This window comes from Durio zibethinus, chromosome 14, assembly GCF_047325235.1.
Source record: "Durio zibethinus cultivar Kanyao isolate XHJ-2024 chromosome 14, ASM4732523v1, whole genome shotgun sequence".
Lineage (NCBI taxonomy): Eukaryota > Viridiplantae > Streptophyta > Magnoliopsida > Malvales > Malvaceae > Durio > Durio zibethinus.
The window spans coordinates 3304015-3320969 of NC_143175.1; the positions used below are offsets into that span (position 1 = coordinate 3304015).

Genomic DNA, 16955 nt, shown 5'->3' on the forward strand with positions numbered 1-16955 from the left:
AAAATAGATTAAAATTTGTTATATTACATAATTAATATATGTACAAAATAATAAAATTTTCTTTTTTTATTTTCTTTTTCCTTCTTTCTCTAACATCTCTCTAAGATTTTAATTAATTATAGTTTGAGATTAATTAATTAAAATTTATCATGTGATTATATTTAATCAATGTAAGCATTTAATTGAATCAAAATAAAAAATTAAATATTTTATTGATTGTAATAAAATATTAACGGCTTAAATAATTATTAAACTATAATAGAGAAACATTTTTAACCTTTTAACTTATATTATAAAATTTTTAAATGGTTTCACATATGCTAGTTCATTTAAAATAAAAAGAGGACATGGTTTTAAAATATATATTAAATTATTTTTACTACAAATAGATTATAAAAATTTACTAGTTTCTATATATATAAACCTGCGTATAGTTTATTATTAGATTCAAAATAAAAATATAAAAATTATTCTTGATGGCTGATTTTTTTGGTTTTTTAGATTATGATTGGGTTAGAACGTGATATGTTTAATTTTAAAATTGATTCCTGTCCACTGATGTAGATGTAATTATACTATTAATTTCATAAATCTCATGACATAAATGTGAGGACAAAGAAAACAAACCCATAATAAAAGTTTTATTTAAATTTCGATTTGTTCTATTTATTTTGAAGATTCCATAAAATTATTCTATATTTTTTAATCAAATAATTTATCATTAAGTTGCCAAAAAAAAAAATCAGTAGCCAATTTTTTATTATAAAAAAGAAGATGACATGGCCTAGATTTAATAACCCTGCCAAGAAATGGGAAATCAAAAAAAGTTTCCCAAATAGACGGCTTATCTTCAAAAAAATAATAATAATAGTAAAGCAAAAAAAAAAAAAAGGTTTAAAAAAATGTACTCTGAAGTCTGATCCTTCACGTTCTTAATGCTTTATCTCAGAGACTTTTTTTTCTCAATTTTTTGCTTTATAGATTGTTTTTCTTTGTGTTTTTAGAGGTTTTATGGGAGTTTAGAGAAAAAGACTCAAACCACTATAAAAAGTTGCTTCTTTTCTTCTCAAGAGGGTCTCTCTTTCTCATCCTATAAACACCCTTTTTTTGGGTTTAAGAGTTATGGTTCTTGCTCTTCATGGTTGCAAAAGCACCAAATTTTTTATGTAAAAATGAACGGCGGAGATCCAGCTTTCAAGCTCTTTGGAAGGAAGATTCCTGTACCTGAATCTCAGATTCATGCTGGGGTAAGCTCACATATATTCAAAGTTCATTTTGTTTTACATTGGTTTAATGTTTTTGTCTTGTTTCATTTTATTCCTTTTATGTTTTCTTCCGAAGTTTTCTACCCATTATAGCTGTTGTTGTTAGCTTAATATTTATGGGTTTTTTCTTCTTCTTTTGGTTTTGTTATGATTTCTTAGAAAAGTTTGAGTTTTTGAAGTCTGTTTTGGTTCTAAAATTGAAGTTTTTAGGACTTAAAGACATGTTTTTCGTATCTTGTTTTTATTGTAAACTTTTATTGACTTGTATTTGGATTTTGGAATGAGCTCTGTTTGCTTTTATTGGTATAAATGAGAAATTATTTCATTTTTTCTTTGTGTAGTTTCCTTTCTGATAATTTATATGGTTTTTTCATTGAATATATGGTTTTAAATGAACTAAGCATGAGCTTAAATTTTGCAAAAAATGGGGGCCAAGTGTTGCTTTAGTTGCTCCGGAAAGTAAGCAGATACAAATTATGTTTAATTTTTTAATTCTTTAAAAATTTTGAAACCTTTTGATTGATTTTTACAGTAAAGATTATATATTTATCAGGAATTTTCTAAGACATGTTTCTTTATAGAATTTGATCATTTAGGAAACTAAATTTGTTGCTGCCTCTTTTTTCTTTTCCTTGTTGGTATTTTTCCAAAGCATATTTCTGTATATAACTCTTTATTTATAAGGGAGGTTTGTCCACTGTAACACAATTAAGTGACTATTGTTTCATTTTGACGAATTTTGCTTGAATTTATTTTGATAACAATAAGTTTTGTGAAGATCGGTGCATCAGGGTTCCTTGTTTTCTGAATATGGGAAGTTAGTTTTAATTTCTTTGATGTTGTGAAGTCTTCATTGACAGAAATGAAGAGTTAACAAACAGGTGTAATTTTTTTAAAACTAGATTGGATCATGTAATTTTGATTTCCTTTTGGACTATCTTTTCCTTTTCTTTGAATAAAAAAACTGCTTTTTAAAGATATATTTTATAGATTTTTTATTGTCTTGGTTATAGGCAAAGGCAGTCAGTCCAACTTGATTTATTAGAAGCTGTTCATTGCCTGTACCTTTGCATAAAGTCATGTAATTATGACGGTCACACTGTCTAACTTGTTGCTAACAAATTCTTGTAAACTTTGGAAGAGGTCAGTTTGAGCATTATTCGTCTGAGTTTGGTCAAGAACAACTTTCTTATACGTAACTTTAAGTCTTTCTAACTGCAATTTTTATTTTTTTATAAAGGAGGCCGCAGCCCAGAGCTAAGATAAGGGCTTGTAGGTATTGGGATTCGAACCTTAAGACCTAACGAATGCTACTCTTAAAAGTGACTGCATTAACCAATTGAGCTAAGCTGGATTTTGTATTTAACTTTAATTTGACTGATGGGTTGATGACTGCTAATTGTTGTTTTGTGACTGATATTTTATGACAATCATTGTTAAGCACATGCATTTTCTCTTTTTTTGTTAATACTAATATAGTTGGAGAAGCCTAGAGTATGAGTTGGTTTTCACTTTGGTTTAAGGCCGTCTTATCTGTGAATCAAATAAAACAGAACAATATCTATGATTTTCCTTTCAACAAGAAATGTAAAAGACAAGAAAAATGGTAGTGAGTGGTCTGTATTTTCAGTTTTTTTTCTCACTTCACCGAGTACTTATGATTTACTGTTATAAATGAGACAGCTATTTTGATTTTGAATTCCAGGACAAAAGTAGTGAGGTAACAAACCCAGAAACTGAAACTTCTCACACAAACACATCTGGTGAGCCAGATAAGTCCATTACAGTAGAAAATGATAAGAAAGAACACCAAATTTCTATGAAACCGAATGAGATACAGATCAACTCTAAGCCCAAAGATGAACAGCTGGAGACAAATAGTGCAGACCAAGAGAAAGTTTTTAAGAAGCCAGACAAGGTCCTTCCATGTCCACGATGCAACAGCTTAGACACAAAATTCTGTTACTTCAATAACTACAATGTCAACCAACCTCGACACTTCTGTAAGAATTGCCAGAGATATTGGACAGCTGGTGGAACAATGAGAAATGTTCCTATTGGTGCTGGGCGGAGGAAGAATAAGCACCTGGCCTCTCAGTACCGTCAGATAGTAGTTTCTTCTGGTGGAGTGCCAACGACTCGGATAGAAACCCCTGACTCAGCAAATCAACAACTTCTATCTCCTGGTGAATCTATGACTGCATTTAGGCCTTCCATGGGAAATGGAACAGTTCTAAAGTTTGGTGCAGAAGTACCTCTTTGTGAATCCATGGAAACTGTGCTTAGCCTTGGGGACCAGAAGGGATGTGTTGAGACTGGTACAGTCAGTTGTGGAGAAATAATAGAGGAACCCTCCTCCTGTGGATCTTCCTCTACACCTTGCAGCATTCGAGGGAATGAATTGCCTGGACATGTCATGCAAAAAGAGAGAATATGTTTGGTAGGACCTAATGAGCAGAATACGCAGCATCCACCACAGTGCTATCCTGTTCCACCCTGGATTTTTCCTTGGAATCCAGGTCCGAATAATGTAGCACCCATAGAAGCTGGTCAGTGTTCTTCTGAACATATTGGTGCAACAAATAGCAGTACTTCCAATGCAGTTCAATGGTGCCCTACACCAATGGTGGCTGTTCCTGGATTTTGCCCACCAAATATTCCTTTGCAGTTTGTGCCTGCTTATTGGGGTTGTATGCCTCTATGGGCTGCTGGTGGGGGAAATGTGTCATTCAGTGGCTCCAGTGGTTGCCTATCTCCATCATCCTCTAATAGCAACAGTTGCTGCTCTGGCAATGGCTCACCAACACTAGGCAAACATTCCAGAGAAGCAAATTTTATCGAAGAGGAGCAATCAGACAAGTGCTTTCTTGTTCCTAAGACACGAAGAATTGCTGATCCAAATGAAGTTTCAAGGAGTCCTATATGGGCTACATTAGGTATTAAACCCAACCAGAAGGACCCTTTACGAGGAGGTAAAATTTTCAATGCCTTTGAATCTAAAGCAGAAGGCAAAGACCATCTACAGGATGGCAGTCAAATTTTGGAAGCAAACCCTGCAGCCGTTTCTCGTTCACACACATTCCAAGAGAGCACATAAGGGTCCCCTGTAATATTTGCCTGGAAATCTATTTCATCGGTTCTTGTTATGCACCAGGGAGATCTGTGTTGTTCTCTGATCTGAACTCTGAAGCTCTACCTCATGGGAAGTAAAGCTGCTCCACTTATTGAAAGGGTAGGCAATGTATCTTTTTCTTTGAGAGTTATTTAAATAGTAGAAGACAGTGATTGAGTGGTATTCATCATCTGCAGCCTATTCTAAAAATTTCATTTCATACGCTTGCATATCTCTTTCGATGTAATTCGACAAACAAGAAACAAAAATATGAGCGGATTGTCCTTTGATTCTTCTGAAAACATCGTGTACAATATCTCCAGTTTTGAAGATGGAGAAAATTTTCCTAGCAAATAGAAGAGTTTCATTATGCTTTGTTTCCTGAAATTATCAGCTGCAGCAAGATAAGTTGTTTGGGGTTGCTGAAATTGCACTGAATAACATACAAGTGAAAATTTTGCCGCTTCTGCAGTTGGAATATTCATATTCCATCTATCAAACTCCTTTTGCTGCATCAACTGCTGTTAGATGGAATATGAATAATCTATAGTTAGGTTTCTATTTTTTGCCACAGGTTAAATCAATTCGATACTTTCACTCCAGAAACTATATTTTTAACCTTTTAACAGTTTACTAGACATGACAAAACTATAAAATAAGCTTTTGTACGTCTGGGCAGAAGAGCACAATATTTACAAAAGAGGTCATAGTCTAAAGATAAGATAACAGCCTCATTTGAATTTTAAATATCTTAAGATATCATCTCTTAAAAGTATTTCACGGAACAACTGAACTACTATCCAGCTATCACAATGAATCAGAAAAAAGTCATGACCTATTCATAGTCATAGCCATAGCGATAAAGTTGGATTATTCGGGTGTGTGATTCTTTCTGCCGTCTTGATTTCTTCTATCTATTCATTTCTTTAAAATCTTTTCTCTCCCACAAGAAAGGTCAACCAATTTACTTGTTTTTTCTTTCATTTTCAAAAAGAAAAGTCAAGTAAGATCAGGCTTTTTTCTTTTGAATTTATTTCTAATGCATTTAAGCAAAATCAAATGCAGTTCATCACGGAAGTCTGTATTTCTTCATATAGGTAGACCATTATATCTACCTTCTTTCAACTTTTTTACAGTCTTTTCTTCCCAATTTGCAGTCTTTTCTTCCGTTGATAAAAGCAGTAGCCATAGCAGCTTTTATTCTACCACAGAAAAAGGGTTCAAACTTGAAGTTTTGTATACGTTACCTTTTTTTCAGCAAAAGTTTTTCTTTTTGCCCACAAAAAGGAAGACGATTCAGCACGCACGCCATGGGTATAAATCATTTCCTTCCTTTATGACTCATTTCCTGGAAAAGAAAATGGCTATAAACCAAGTCATTCTTATCATCATTTTAAAATGGCTATAAATCGTTAAGTCATTCTTATCATTATTTTAAGGAACAAAAGAATGGTTAATATTCTTGCTTTTTATTAGCCTTTAGAAAATGTTAATTCAAATTCAAAATCAAGGCCAGGCACAATAATTGTTAGTTTGTCACTACTTTTTTCAGGTTAAAATAATAATAAAAAAAAAAACTCTTGAATTTTTGACACTTTATTTAAATAAAATTTTATATTTTATTGCACATAAATAAATAATTTTTAATTTTTATCAAATAAATCTTTAATTTTTAATTTGTATCTAAATATAGTTTTAACATAAATCTCTATCTTCTACCTGAAATAAAGATTTATTTAAATCTAAATAAAAAAATAAAAGTTTTTTTAGCTACAATAACGATAAAGAACTTATTGAAGAAAAATAGAATACTTTGTAAATTTTTTTAGTATTTTAACTTTTTTTAAGAGAATTAATATTAGATTCAAATTTATTTATTTATTTATTTTTTTTGAGATTTTGGAATTTTGGAGGGCCATGCCCAACCTCATAGTTGAATAAAAAAAACCCAAAACTTTAGTTCAAAAGAAAAAAAAAAAAAGCCCAAAACTTTCAATTTTCTGGTTAATGGATTATGAGACATGACAAGTCAAGTTAAACTTTATTTATTTATTTATTTATTTATTTGTGGTCTATTTTTCATGGCAGTTGAAGTGTTGAACTAGTCGATAAGCTCAAGCTAGTTTCTCTTATATGTATGGAACATTTAAGTGGGCTTACAATGACTAGTTTTGGATCCGTGGGTTATCGATCCACATATATTTTTCTGGCCATAACTGATCCATAGGTTTCGATTATTTTAATTTTACTTTTATTTGAAATTTCACTAATCTAAGATACAACAAAACCAAAAGGATACTGTTTTCACTAGTGGCTATTCCTTCTTGTTTATCTTGTAGCATATTTTACTGCTTTTTTGGTTTTGGAATAAAGTTTTCATTTTATCCAAAAGAAAAGGATAGTATTTTGCATACAATTTTGCTACTCTAAAGAGTGAAAACTACTGCTTAATTCTAATAAGCAAATGGCATTTAACTGTTAGGGACCCTTGTTCAGTACCTACACTAATGCTTTCCCAAAACACATCTCATTTTTTTCAGTTCATAGTATCTATAGAAAAGTAGCAAGTTAGGTGATTAAAAGTTACTTGGTAGCAGAAAAATTTATGTTAATTTGATGTAACCATGATCAGGGTTTCAATATTTCATAGGAATAATACTATTTGCAACGAATTGAATATCAGATTTAATTATTGATAATGTGGACTGGCCAAAATCACGGTTTTTGCTATAAAAGTTTTGATTGTATTTAGTTATTGTTTGTTATCATGGTATCTATCAGAATGTTTGGTGTGAGTTCTCATTTCATTTTCCTTTTGGTTTGAATGATAATTCCATAACCATCTTAGACTTCGTTTGGCATTTTTGATGAAGCTGGGATAATTGTGTTTGAAATATCACCGTAAAAAGGTCACATTTTTAAACTCAAATTTCAATTCGAGCTTTTGGCATTACAATTGTGGTTCGATTCATAGTTTTATAACACAAGCACAGATGTCAAACTTAATCTTAATTTTTTCAGATTCCAGCTTCCTTGCTCGAGTTAAAGTTCTTCAGTGGGAGCCGGTGCTGGTTGTCAGAAGGCAGTTTGTGAAGGATATATCAAAGAAAGGAAACTTATGGTTAATGGACAGAAGCGTACTTTTTGTTCAGAGGGGAAGCAGATGGAATGTAGACCATGGTCTGATCCTCCTGTTGACATTCTAAATTTGATGTTCCTACAGGAAGGGGATGTGTTTAGGTAGGGTGTTCATGATTATTCTCAAAAATTGGAAACAAGAAAATTTAAAGGGAAATTTTTTCTGGACACTTCAAATTTTTACTGAACACTCTTTCCATTGGACGGTCTAATCTCAAATCCTGACGAAGTAAACTTGCAAGGATCAACATTGTCTGTTTCGCAGTCTTTCCAAGCCTTCAGGGCTAAAAATATAACCATGGATAATACGGTTACCCTTTTAGGTGAATATGCAGTTGGTGTTGCTCATTTTAGTTTCTTCTTAGACAGGAGTACAAATTTCACAGGAACCGGCCGCCATGATCCTGCAATGGGTCTTGCTTTGGTTGTCAAGCTCAGGAGGATTTGTATTGCAGCCAATCCTTCTAATCCTGACCCTACAGCATTTATAGACCAGGGCACATCTTTTACTGTTGATAATCAATACTTCAAGCAGATTGATTTGAAGAGAGGGGTAATGCAGATTGATGAAGAATTAATTAGCTAATGATAGATTATCCAAAGATATTGTTTCAGGTTTTGCATCAAATGAAACTCCATTTAGAATCAGGTTTGCACAGGCTATGGTGAAGATGGGAATGCATCCAAGTTCTTGTTGGAAAAGCTGGAGAAATCAGGAAAAAATATGTAGTCTTTTTAATCCCGAACGACGGAGTGCCTTGTAAATTGAGTTGCAAATGAAAGAGGGATTTGCTTCAATTTGCTTGGAACTCACCTCCATTTGAGATTAGTTCATTTACATCAAACTAAATAAACGAATTCAAACTTGATTTTTCAAAATTCATAATAAATAAGCCAATCTCGAACGTAAGAGTATCATACTTTTTAAGGTTTTTCCATTTTTTTGACCTTCCCATACTTGTATCAAAGGTATTGTTATCATGAAAATAGAATAGAAAGCCTCTCTTTTCTCTTTCTTTTCAAAGTCTATAAAAATTAATTGAAGGCTGTCTGATAATCACATCAGTAACTCTCTTGCTAATGTTAAGCAACGATGATATAAAAACTCCTTTGTCTGCTAATTCATCTTTTAAAATTAATAAAGATAAAATCTAAAATTTAATTCAATTGATTTATTATTCATTCTTAAGAGATGTTAAATTTAGATTCAAATATGAATTAAAACCTTGGTTTAATTCGATCATATAATCATTCTTAAACTATTCTCTGTACCAAAAAAAAAAAACAACCCATAGAGACTATATATGATATCTTTTCAAGCGATATTTGTGGATAAAAGCAAAAAAGTACTGCCATGAGATGACCCATTTCCGCAATTTAGTGCACCATCCATGCTTCATAACTGAAGAATAATTGTTTGTGCATGTGGGGATAAGAATTTACCGGAAAAGCATGAGAAATAAGAAAGATCTAAGAATATCCCCTAATTTGATTAAATTTCTTTATTTTCCTGAGAACAGCAAAATCCATGGACTATATTGTTAAATGTTCAGATACAATCAACCATAAAAATCAAAGCAATCATAAAATATAGTAACAAAATCAATTAATGGCTCTGAGCCCTGAGGTTCTACAGCTTTAGAAGACAAAATATCATCCAACTTGATTGAAGAGAGCAAGCTTCCCAGTCCCCCAGCTAGTACTGAAGCTGAAATCAAAACTGCAGCCATTGCATTGGAAATCCCTTTAGGATAACTCATTAATAACTTGCTTTTGTCCAAAAAATCTGCAGTTGATCATAGCTAAGTTGCTAAGTCCCTCAGAACAAAATAAAATATTTTGTATTGATAATTTGTGTATTTAAAATTAACACTAAGTAAGAAATTATAAGAATATTTAAATCCAAAATCATTTACATCAAGATGAATAAACTTAGCAATTAAATCAACACCTTACCACACTTTTTCTTTTTTCACAATTCTCTATGCTAACAGACAGACTGGATTTGGTTGAAGATTAATTTAACCTTAACAGCAGGGTAAATTGAACCAGCCACACTATAATCGAAGATTTATAATGATCTTTGATTAGCTGCAGGAGAAGATAGAACTGTTGAAGAATAGGATTTGGTTGTCCTGCTGGAAGATTGTTGGAGATTCTTGGGTTGTTTTTATTGATCAAGGATTTCCCAAACCTCTTCTTTTTTTTTTTTTTCACATTAATAAGCTGGGCTTTGAAATTATCATTTAATTTGTCACAATGACTTGTTAGAATGTTTATTTTCAAACCTGTCATGCTCTAAACTACATATTCCTCTGTGTTTTTGAGTGCTTAATTGAGCAAATGAAATTTAAATTCTAAAATGAAAAAAAAAAGTAAAGATTTTTTACTGAATCATTCTTATCAAGTTATCAGATTCATGCTTTTAGTAAACACATATAGAAGAACAAACAATCCGCAATCAACTGAACAAATATTGCAATCATGTTATAGACTAAGCATTGAATAACTATCGGTGTGTGCGTGTGAATATATATATATATTTGATCGTAGAAAAGAAAGTCAAGAAACATATCAGAAGACATCTATTATTTTTGTTTCTTATTTTCTGCCTTTTTTTTCTGAAGAAATCATTATGACATCAAAGAAAAAGACATCCTATGCCTAGGGTGAGGGTTTTGCTAAGGAACCTAAATAACAACTTTATTAGTACAAAAAATTTATACTAGACAGTACAGCATGGAGGGACAAAAAAGCCACAACTCATGTTGTTTGTACACTTTTTTTTCTTGACAGTCATCAATGCTTTTGCAACTGTTTAAGTTGAATGGAACATCAGAAAGTTTTAGGTTGAATCTATAACCAAGACCTAGGTATAGAATTAATAAAAATGAAAAAAAAAAAGAAAAGAATCAAAGTGAGTATCCTCATTATCAACTTCAGTAATTTGTTAATTGATGCTATTTTAAACTAGATAGACAGTAATAATTGGTCTAATCTTATAGTTTCCTCAAATTCATGTATCTTGAATGGGCCAAAGTGCCCCCCACATGACAAAAGACTCAGAAAAAGAAAGATATGAAAAGAATTGCTCCACTAATTATTGCCAATGAACTGTTTTGTTAACATGAAGTAATTAATTCCATGAAATAGTCATTATGTGAACATTTTGAGCTACATATGTATAGGGGTTCAAAATTATATATATATATATTTAATAATAATATAATTCGTTGATAGATTTGATAATTTATATATTCATATCATATTTATTTATTATAAAATATAAAATTTATCAATACATCAAATAAGAAATTTTTATTTTTATTTTTGTTATATTAATATATGATTTTTCTAAAATTTTAAACCATGTTACTTTCATCTTTTTTTTTTTTTTATCAATTTACCAAATCTATCTTATTTCATTAACCAAAATTTAATCCCTAAAAACCTCAATTACCAAAAAATTAAAAAATAAAAACACTTGTTTTTCCGAGCATTAATGTGTAAGACAATTCCTAACCTTTCTAACATAATTTATTAGACAAGTGGGACTTGAATTAATTCGTTGGGAAATTCTCTTCTTCATAATTTTTAAAGGGCTAGAAAAGCAAAGATCTTTCTTTTTTCTTTCATTCTAATTTTTTGGGTCAAAATTGGTTATAGGTGTTTAATTAATTTAAGCGAAGCACGAATGTGTCATAAACAAACAAGTTTGATTTGGTATTGACTTATTATGTTAGAATTAGTGTTCCAATTCCAATTAACTTTTGACAAGGAAAAGCACATCACAATAAGAATGAAGAGACAAAATCATTGAATTTACTTAGGGAAGGCATTTTAACCTGTACCTGACGAGTTTTAACTCGATCCGATTTTTTAGAGTCATTTTTTTTTAAATCAAGTATCAGATTGAGTTAAGTTGGGTGATAAAAGAAAAAAATCGAAGTCAGGTTTTAGGCAAACCTACTTGACACCTGACCTGATATATAAAAAAATTTATTTTTAATTAATTAATTAATTTTATATGTATATTTATTTAATTTTATATTTATATTAAAAATAATATTTTATTTTTTTAAAAAAATATTTTATTAATTTTGAGTTGAATCGAATCAGGTATGATTTTATATAATATCAGATCGAGTATAAAAAATTTTTTTAAAAAATTAGATCGAGTCGGATTTAGGTATTATATATATATATATATATATATATAATGAGTCGGATTCGAGATGAACAAAAACTTCCCTTGCCATTCATAAATTTACTGCTACTACTTTCCTCCTAATAGTCCTCAGCTTATAAGATGGTTGGAGTTTGGATATATAAAGTTAAACTGTTTTTTAAAAATATATTTAATCAGTTCATGTTAAAAATAAAATTAAAATAATTACAAAAATTTTGCAATATTTTATTTTAATGTATAATTAAATAAATTTAAAATAAAATGTACGATAAAATTTTAACTTAAAATTTTATGGTTTCGAAACTTCTTTTTGTTATTGAAACAAAACATCTTTGACAATAGCAGTGTCACATAAGAGCTCGGGCGGCCATGACCCCTAAATTTTAGAAGTTACTTGATTTTATTTGATGCTATAAATTTATTTTTTAGACATATCTCCCCTCCAAAAAAAATGGTCCTTTCAAATTAAAATAAGATAATTATTTTTCATTTTTACAAGTAAATTTCAAATTTTTTAAATCCTTTTAAAATTTTAAGAGTATTATTTATTTTCAAGTTACATAAAAATTTAAACCTTTTCTTCTCCTAAAATAAAAAATAAGTACAATTAAATACATTTGTAAAGTGTGAAAATTTTTTATGAAAATTTTTTTTATTATTATTATAATAATAATAATAATAATAATAATAATTATTATTATATGCTTATGTATTTGTGCTTGTGTATTTGCATATGCAAGTGTACCTATATTTGGCTTGGTCCACTCTACATAGAAATCTTGGCTAGGCCATTGATCATTGGCAAAGTGTTTTTCTTTTGTATAAATAAATAATATTTTGTCAAAAATAAATCACTTAAAACCATATATATATAATTATTGATATTTATGTTAATTATATATAAAAAATATTGATATTATCGATAATCGCGTGATGAACTATTGATAAAATATTAAAATTTTAATTTTAATAACCAAAAATAAATTTTTTACAGTTTCAAATGCTAAAAAAATATTAATAATGGCATTGAAAAAATAAAATATTTGCATAAAAATAAAATCACTTTTAATTAAGAGAGTGATTTTTAAATCTCTCTAATTTTCAAAACCAAACAAATTTTCTTAAGATTTTCAACATGTAATCCACTCAAATTAAAATAATTTCACACAATTAATCAAGCTGCAGCAAATTTTCTCTGCATGCATGCTATCAATTCAATAACTATATAATTGGACCAATATCCCCTAAACAAAATGTAAATTAATGTTTTTTTTTTTAGTAAATAACAGCAATATTCTCAAAGATTGACAAAGAGTTAAAAAGAAAAAAAAATTATGAAAACAGCTGGATCACATCAGTCACGTTCAGCAGCAACGGAGGAGCAAAGAAACTGAAGTAATAGTTGCACTAAGTACTAAGAAAAACAATACAAAAAAATACGATTCAATATTTTAATAAAATAAAAAATAAATTATATATTTTTATATTAACATAAATTATGATATATAATTTTTATATAAAATATAATATAAATATATAAATTATTAATATTTTTCACGTAATAAATATTAAAATTTTAAATATAAAGCACAGTAAAGATTCCTTTCATTATCACTGCTAAATGAGTAGGCAGTTTTCCATTTGTAGATAAAGTCCAAAAGCCTAGAAGACCTTTTGGAGGGCACACAAGTAGCAACATCATCCCTCCATGCAACTCGCTACTATATATTATTTATAATTAATTTTATATTCTTGTTTGTACTTTGTTTCTCCTTTTTGTATGATAAAATTTTAAAAGAGAATTTTTGGAGATAATTTTTAGGGGACACCGACCAACATCTGGTTCTGCTTTGGGGGCACATGCATTGAGCGTTCTAGCTTTGATTTCCTCCAACTTTACCCACTGTTTCTGTGCGTTTCACCAAATTAGTTTCCTTTTTCTTTTTAAGTTTTCTTGTGTCCTTTCTTTTTTTTGGGATAAATTCTCATGTCCTTATTTATAACTTAATCATATACAATTTTAAAAAAATCCTTAACCATATATATATATATATGTTGAAACTTATCTAAGTTATCTTTAAGAAATATTGAGGTGGATCCACATGTATAGAAACTATGTCCATAAATATCTCAAAATTTGAAATATAAACAAAATTTAAAGAAAAATGTTTTTTACGCTTTTAAAATTTTCTTATAAATATTTTTTTTGTCAATAAAATTGATAAATGATTACTTTCGAAAAAGTTACGAATCCATCACTAAAAATATGACATTTAATAAATTTAAAATTTTAATATTAACATTTGTAATCATTTTCTTTACTTCTAAATCATATTTTTATGCAAAAATATATATTTTTTTAAAAATAAATATCTCAAATTCAAATATTTTTTTTAAAATTACATATAAAAATATTATAGTATATGGTTGCGGAGTATACTTGAGCAAGAGTGACAGATTAATAATAAATGAAAATGGAGAAATTTTCTTTTTTTTTTTTGTGAATTTCAGGTAATTTTTAGGCTTGATATATTTCAATAAAAAAAAAAAGAAAGGTAGAAGAAATCCCTATTTTCATAATTTATTTTATTCTAGCAATAAAGAAAATTTTTTGAAATGTATAAAAATCTTAAATTACCTGTTTTAATCACATCATTACGCCAATATAAATCCACCTGCCATCTTGTTATCAAAAACATTGTACTAAAACTCAGTTTTTATATATTTTTTTAATTAAAGTGTCAATTAAAGCCCCGGTTGGCTGTCATTTGGCAGCCAATTAAGACTTCTGGTATGTGTTTTTTTTTTTTTTTTAATAAAAAAATGAGGCTTTTTTGGTTGGCTGGTGTCTAAAGTTGTAAACAAGTTATGGTGGGTACATTGGAAAAAGCTTGTCAAAGAAAAATAAGAGAGAGAAAGAAATCTAAAGGAAGAGGGTGGAGGGATAAGGGAAGAGAAGGGGGAAGAAGGCCAATTGAAAAACCAAAGAAATCAAAATCTCCAAAAACAGTTAGCAATGATATTTCTGTACATGTGAAAACTCATTGAATTTAAACTGAAGAATTCTATAAACCTCAACTCTCAGTCCCACAGGAAATTTGAAGTTGAAGCTTGGAAATTGGAAACTTTGAAAGTTATTTGAAAGGATATATGTATAAATTGTACAAAAAAATTGGCAGCATAAGAATAAAGAAAGAGATTGCATGTATTAAGATTTTAATTTCATGGTAACTAAATGAATCAATTGAATTAAATTTTAAATTTATTTATATATTATTGAATGAATTTGCTATTAATCATCATTGATATAAACATTAAGGTGACCACAATGTTATGCCAATATCATTTTCAAAATAATATGATTATTTTTAATGTATATAACAAAATTAAAATTTGAAAAACAGGAAAAATGTTTATACTTTAGAATTTAGTTGTTTTTTTTTTCTTTTTTAAGAAAAATCATAATGCAAATTTCTTTTTTTTTCCCTCTTTTTTACCATTTTTCATTCAAACTCAATCTATTAAGGGTTGCAAAAAATATAAATACACTCATGATCTCTTGATATATATGCTCGGTCCACTATTTTCTATTTCAACCCTTGTATTTAAAAAAATTTAAGAAAAAGGATTTAAACTGTCTTTTTAAGCACAAGAACACATGCATTTCATTAATTACCATTGAACCAAAAACTCATGCACTATTCCGTCACCTTTTTAATATAAAATGAATCATATACTATATTTTTATTCTAATAATTGCATCATTTTTTTTTAAATAGCGAGGAGAATCAATCTTGAAATTTTGTTTAATCTTAATTTCTTTCTCGAATAATTTTAAGTCTGAGCTTATATTTTTCAATATTGATCATGCATGCATCAAGTTAAGATTTTATTTTGAAAGTATTTTTTAAATCAAAACTTGATTGACAAAATAAATGAAACTCATCTCTTTAGGATCACAATTAATTCTTGTGAGTAGCTACATCATTTTACAATATACAATACATGTAGCTAGCTTTGAGTCATGAAATAAATGTAAAGAAAGACAAAACAAAGCACCGTTCTATCACCTTTTTCTTTTTTAAAAATTTTTTTTTTTATGGTTGAGTTTGTTCAGTATTCTATTAATAAATTACAAAACTGTTAAACCGATACCCTTATCAAATAGAAACTAGACCAGCATGCATCTACACGATACAAATCCTTAGAAACTAAGGAAAAAGAAGAAAAACAGAGACTGAAAAACCCAGAGTCGGTTCCTGTTTTACACTCTCTATATGAATATAATATATGTAAAATACAGAGAGAGAGAGAGAGAGAGAGAGTGTAGACAAAGTGTTCGAAGTTTAAGCCAACCTTAGTGACCTATTTTCCTCCTCTCGTTTAATATAAAAAGTTCTGAGAGAAGATGGCGGTGCCTCTGTAATCCACGTTAGCTTCATGTCAGAGTTCAGACTCCCTTCGTTGATAAATTATTCCGCTATTTTTTGACCGTCACTTTGGAATTTTCTATATATTTTACTTTATTTTTGCCGTCACTTTTAGATTTTATTATTATGAAAAACAATAATAATAATAAGTTGTCTCTTCCCTTTACATTGATCCAGCTTTCCATGCATTCCTTCACATGCACTTGCCATACAGCCGAAACCCTAGCTTTTCTTCTTCTACCCTTTCACATCCTCTTTCTTTCTTGTTTCCTTTACCATTTTGACCACTCTTTTTTGGGTTTTTCCATGCATTTATTTTTTTTTTTATTTTCTGTAATATTTGCATCGTTTTTATGTCTATTAATATTTAAATGGCTCATCTAATCTTTGAAAATGGTCAAATTTTTTTGGTGTGGCAAATTTGAACTTATTTCAAAGGATTATGTAATTAACAGAATAAATGCAATAATAACCATACCATATACAAAAATAGATATATAAATTAAGTATAATGTAAAAATCCTGCACATCAATTGGCATTCTCTTGGCTGCTAGTCTGCTAGCTAATTATGTTTCGGTGCTGATCTAAAATGATATTTTAATAGATTAAAGTCTAAAAGACACCAAAAAGTATGCTTTTCACCTTTTGTCAAGTTTGAATAAAAGGATGCAAAATCCTAAAACCAAGGAAACTAGCTTGAGTCGGTCGATGAGTAGCAAGAGCAAGAAGATGGAACACTTAATTTGATAAATTAGCTTTGACAGGCAATGAAGTAATTTCAACTCTAGGAGGTGCAAGCAACAAAAGGGTAATTTGGTAA

At 29.3% G+C, this 16955-nt stretch overlaps 2 protein-coding genes and 1 long non-coding RNA gene across 3 annotated transcripts; 2 read left to right on the forward strand and 1 right to left on the reverse strand.

The window, feature by feature from the left end:
• Positions 1-822: 822 nt before the first annotated feature.
• On the forward strand, positions 823-4567 carry LOC111294300 (cyclic dof factor 1-like). The gene is made up of 2 exons (XM_022887562.2): positions 823-1247; positions 2971-4567. The coding sequence occupies exons 1-2, from the start codon at positions 1173-1175 to the stop codon at positions 4360-4362; spliced, it is 1467 nt and encodes a 488-aa protein (XP_022743297.2). The 5' UTR covers positions 823-1172; the 3' UTR covers positions 4363-4567.
• Positions 4350-5943, reverse strand: LOC149514963 (uncharacterized). Its single transcript, XR_016327387.1, has 2 exons — positions 5625-5943; positions 4350-4898 (listed from the first exon to the last, which is right to left on the reverse strand). It is a non-coding gene; the product is annotated as an uncharacterized LOC149514963 (long non-coding RNA).
• Positions 5944-7813: 1870 nt separating this feature from the next.
• On the forward strand, positions 7814-8245 carry LOC111294679 (peroxidase 57-like). Its single transcript, XM_089742944.1, has 2 exons — positions 7814-8068; positions 8159-8245. Exons 1-2 carry the CDS (start codon positions 7814-7816, stop codon positions 8243-8245), a joined length of 342 nt encoding a protein of 113 aa, XP_089599070.1.
• The last annotated feature ends 8710 nt before the right edge of the window (positions 8246-16955 follow it).